This window comes from Mus pahari, chromosome 5 (genome assembly GCF_900095145.1).
Source record: "Mus pahari chromosome 5, PAHARI_EIJ_v1.1, whole genome shotgun sequence".
In the NCBI taxonomy this organism is placed as follows: domain Eukaryota; kingdom Metazoa; phylum Chordata; class Mammalia; order Rodentia; family Muridae; genus Mus; species Mus pahari.
This window is the reverse complement of record NC_034594.1, coordinates 76552928-76558052: the sequence shown is the minus strand read 5'-3', so window position 1 is coordinate 76558052 and position 5125 is coordinate 76552928. Positions and strand designations below refer to the sequence as shown.

The following is a 5125-nucleotide window of genomic DNA, read 5'->3' as shown; positions in this document are numbered from 1 at the left end:
AAAGGTGTGTGCCACCACGCCCAGCTAGCACATTTCTTATTATCCCATCAAAGTTAGTCCACAGAATTTTCACATCAATTAAGGGCTTCTTTACATCTGTTATTTAAAGAACTGAAAGTAAAAAAAAAAAAAAATCAAGTCTAAACATGTCTGTGTCCTTTTTCTGGTTGATTTCACTTCCTTCTTTCATGAAGAGCAACTCTTTGGTAATAAGCATCAATTTGATGGGATCTGAAATCCCCTTCAGAGGCAAATTCCCAGGCCAACCTGTGAGGGAATTCTTGGTAAGGTTATCCTTTGTGTATACCTATGATAGGTTAAACTGATTAGGAGGAAGATCCTCACACTGTGGATGACATCATTCCTTAGCTTAGGATATTGAACTTTATAAAAGAAAACTTTTCTAACAGTGGATCCCATGGGACCATCTCAGTCAAGCATCTGATGCAATCCTGTTTTTACCATGAAGGTCATGTACCCTGAAATGGTTAGACAAAGTAAGCATTCCTCCCTACATTGTTTTATTGGGGTATTTTTATCACAATAGCAGGAAAGAAATTGTGAACCAGGGACAGTATAGTCTGGAATCACTGATCCTTGAAGCCCTTTATACAAGGAGTTGGAGGAAAATAGGCCAAAACTCTACCATATTTTGCTAGAAATCATCCAAAAGTTTCATATTGCAATCTAAATGAAAGGTCTTAGGGTGAATGACATCTTGGTTCCTTTAGCTCACCATCCTAATCATATTTTTTTTCTTTTTCTAGGTGTGCAAGTCTTAACGTGATCCTATTATGAAATGTGATGATATCTGTTTATATCCTTATAATAATGTCTACACTGAGCATCAGGGCCTATACAATATTCAATTAATCCAGCTTCAAATCTTTGATAAGGAAATGAGGATCTTTTCTCTCTCTTAATACTCACATCTATGAGTCTTTCAAGTAACGAAACAAAGAAAAAGTTCAAAGCAGTCTTGATATTATTGCCTTATTGATATTTATTAAATCCCAGCATCCAGAACAATGGAACTCAGATTCCTTCTAAGTGAGAAATGTATCTTCTTTGCAAACATTTCTCTCAGTTTCAGTGTAAAAGGCCCCAAATACCTTGGAACTGCAGTGTCCTTGTACAGGAAAAGTTGTATGTAGAAGGGCAGAAGACAGAGCTATGCTATCCTTTCCCTAAGTATCAACTTGCCTCTCAGACAGTGATATTAGAAACACTGAACTGGCCACAGAGAGTTTTCTGAAATCTGAACAATCAATAAACAGTGTCACACTTGGTTTTAGAAGAAACATTACATATCAAGGGGAGACTTGTCCCTTAAACCTTTCTGAAGATTTGGCTCATTAGATAAAAAGGCTGAGCAAGTATGAGGACCTGATAAACCATGTGTAGTGTATCAAAAGCCATTTGTGGCCACATGGGAGTCTATAACCCTAACTATATGAAATGTGGAAACAAGAGGATCCTGGCACTTGGTGGCTGCTACCTTATTTCCAAGATCATATCTTGTAGGAATAAAGCAGAGTGATAAAGCAGGTGTCTCATATTCCTCTCGGATCCCTGTACTTACGCAAAGGACCTGGGAATACATAGACATATACATGTACAACCCACATGTACATATAAGCACAACATGCATAATTACACACATACACACTCACACTCACACTCACACACTGTGGTGGGTTGAATATGCCTGGGCCATGGGAAGTGAAACTCTAAGGAGGCATGGCCTAGTTCTAAGAAGTACATCACTGAGGGGGTGGACCTGGAAACTATACCCAGTGTGGAAGAGACTCTCCTACTATCAGGCACAAAGACAATCCTCTCCTGAGTGCCTTCAGATAACTCCTAGCTCCATTTCTGGCACCATGTCTGCCCGGATGCTTCTATGCTGCCTACCATGGCTCTGAACCTTTAATCCAGCCACAATTAAATGTTGTCTCTTATAAGAGTTGCCTCAGTCATGGTGTCTCTTCTCAGCAATGGAAACCCTAACTAAACACACACACACACACACACACACACACACACACAATCACAAACAGGTTACAGGTTACTGAGACAATTGCCAATTATTTATGTATTATATTCCTCTCATAAAGCAATTAAGATCTCCCATTATTTTAAATATAAGTTTGTTTACACATTTAAAGTCAGAATGATCTATATTGCTCATTTTGGCTTTTTTTCCCCCTTTCAACATTTCCTGGTAAAAATTTTAAGCTGCGCGTGGTGGCACACGCCTTTAATCCCAGCACTCAGGAGGCAGAGGCAGGAGGATTTCTGAGTTTGAGGCCAGCCTGGTATACAAAGTGAGTTCCAGGACAGCCAGGGCTATACAGAGAAACCCTGTCTCAACTCCCCCTTCCCCCCCAAAAAAAAATTTACAGCATATTTTTAATTCATTTGAAAGACACATTAAGAGATTTGAATTTTCTGAAGTATAGGAAAATCCTCTTGGGGAAAGTATTATTGGCTAGTCTTTTGACCCAAGAGTTGCCAGTTTTGCTACTCATTTAACTTCCCTCCGCTTGATCTAGAACTTGAGGGACATATATGAAATAAAATTAATTTTCTCCCTTATAACTGGGCAACCTGGCAGCTCTTACCAGCCTATCAGTGGAAAATGTGTGTTAATGGACTGGCATGCTTTTAATAATAGAAGCAGCTTCTGGGTTCTTTAGAGCAGAGGACCAACAGGACCTATATCATAGTAAAGTAGTAAAGCTGCATTTGTGTCCAAAGGCCTACAAATTTTTCTGTTCAAACATCTTACTAATTAGTGAGAGACAGCACAGCGACCACTCATATTTACCTTCTCCAAATAAGCAGGATCGTTGATTGTTTTAGAACTCTTAACATGAAATATGTTATCACTCAAAGTAATTAACTCATCTCAATTTGCAGGAATTTAGTAAATATTAGAAAACTCTTGTGACTGCACAGATCTGCTCACAGTTTTCAGAACCCTATGGAATGAGGTCATTCTAGCTATAGGTCCTACCTCAGTATAGAGGCAACAGGCATTTATACATAAATATATGCTAAGTGTTTCAGGCATTTTTCTCTCATTGATTGTGGTCATAGCTTTAGAAAGATATTTTGTGTTTGTTCCTGTGTGTTTTACAGTAATCTACAGATACACATAAAAACCAGAAGATAGCCTTCGGTTTCACTCTAAGGAACATAATCTACTTCCTCTGAGATAAGGTCTTTTACTCTCCTAGAGCTTAATGATTAAGCTGGGTTAGCTGGCCAGCAAGATCCAAGGATCCATCTGTCCCCACCCACCCCAGGTAGGACTTAGAAGTATATGCCACCATGGCCAGGTTTTTATGGTGCCTTAGGATTAAATTCAATTCCTTGTGCTTTTAATACAAACACATTTATGTCTAATCAGTCTCTGAAGCTAGGAAAATATTTTCTCTGTTTTTCCTGTAATAGACTCTTAGGTGATCTCCATTAAGTTACACCTCTTTATTGAGACACACTTGTTGAATTAATACACTTAACCATGAGTTGATGTAGTGGTTTGAATATGGTAGGCCCAAAAAGTGGCACTATTTGGAGGTGTGGCCCTGTTGGAGTAAGTGGGACCTTGTTGGAGGAAGTGTGTCACTATGGATATGTATAAGAAATACAATTGTTAAGGCTCACCAATTAATATGAAAGAGAACATGGTGACTATAAAAACATAATACCATAATATTGTAGAAATATAACATGGAAACCAGACAAATTGTAAATGAATTTGAAACTCTGTCATTATGGAACTTGTGGTTCTGGACACATCTCTGCAGTCCTTCATTTCCTAATGTGTTAAGTTTGAAAACAACAGACTTTTCTTGGGGTAAACATAGTAAAGATGATACAATGTAAGTGATCTCTATGCAGGTCCAAGTGGCTACTCTACAGATGTCATAGAATGCATGAAATGTTTCTGGATGTGAAGGCTAACTCCCAATTTTCTGATTATCCTACAATGGAGCAATTGAGAGACATGTTGAATTAGACATGGCTAATTCAAATTTATGTGCTTCTGTTTATTTAATTAATGCATGTGAGAGAAGGCAAGCCCCTTGCCATTTATAGTATATTTTCTAGCACTGGACCATCCTTCATTCCTGTGAATGATTTGGTATGCTTTAGGCAGAAACTTGACCTTGATTGGCTTAGGTGAAGTAACATTTATAAATGAAGGAAAGGAGAAGAGAATGGGGAAGTGAAGCAGGAAGGGAAGGAAAGAAGAGGATGGGGAGAAGACAGTAAAGCAGACAGAAAATGGGGAGAGGAGAGGAGAGGAGAGGAGAGAAGAGAGGGGATGGTTATTACAGAAAAAAAATCAACAAAGTCTGTACCTGTGAGGCTTTCCGTTCCATGTCCTGCCACGGTCTTAATCAGGAGCCTCAGAGTCCCGCCCTCCAGAATGAGAAGGAGGGTCCCTGAGCCTTCAGATAGCTGTGAGGACAGAAGCAGACCATCCTCATTCCATGTTCGAAACTGGAAACTCACTGATAGACCATCAATTTGGGGGGTGCCAGGTAGCAGCAAATAACTACTCCTGGAGTTGACAAATGTGATGGGCACGATTTGTGGTTCTGAGCAGGAAAAAGTGACATTGCCCTGAAAAACAATAAAAAAGCAAACAAATAAAAGCCATTTTTAAAATTTTTGGCAATATGGCAAACAGTCAGTATGAACAACACAACACTGACCTTAATTTCAATATCATTCCACATTTAGCTTCTCAATCTTAAGGGGAAAAATAAGTCAGCATTGCTCAAATCAACTCATTATGTTCATTTCTTAAGATCACAATGTTATCTGTAAAAGACTGTCTGAGATTCTATGGAGAGGGCAAGGAAAAGTTTCATCTTCTAGGAAATTAAGATATAAAGATAATTACTTGAATGCCCCAGGAAAAGTCATATGTTTAGTCAAATCTATTCCAGACTCTAGAATAACATTGAAAACAATACACATAGAAAATACTATTACAAGAAGGAATGTGCTGAAGAGAAATTGATCTCATGCCTCTCCAAGAAGAATGGTGAGAGAGAGAGAGAGAGAGAGAGAGAGAGAGAGAGAGAGAGAGAGAGAGAGAAGATTA

The 5125-nt window shown here is 38.7% G+C and overlaps 1 protein-coding gene across 1 annotated transcript in view; it reads right to left on the bottom strand.

The window, feature by feature from the left end:
* Nucleotides 1-5125, bottom strand: part of LOC110321973 (contactin-associated protein like 5-2) — a 631889-nt gene that overhangs the window by 263692 nt on the left and 363072 nt on the right. Inside the window, exon 8 of the mRNA XM_029538684.1 lies at nt 4374-4638. Coding sequence (XP_029394544.1) covers nt 4374-4638 — 265 coding nt within the window. The remainder of the gene's footprint in view (nt 1-4373; nt 4639-5125) is intronic.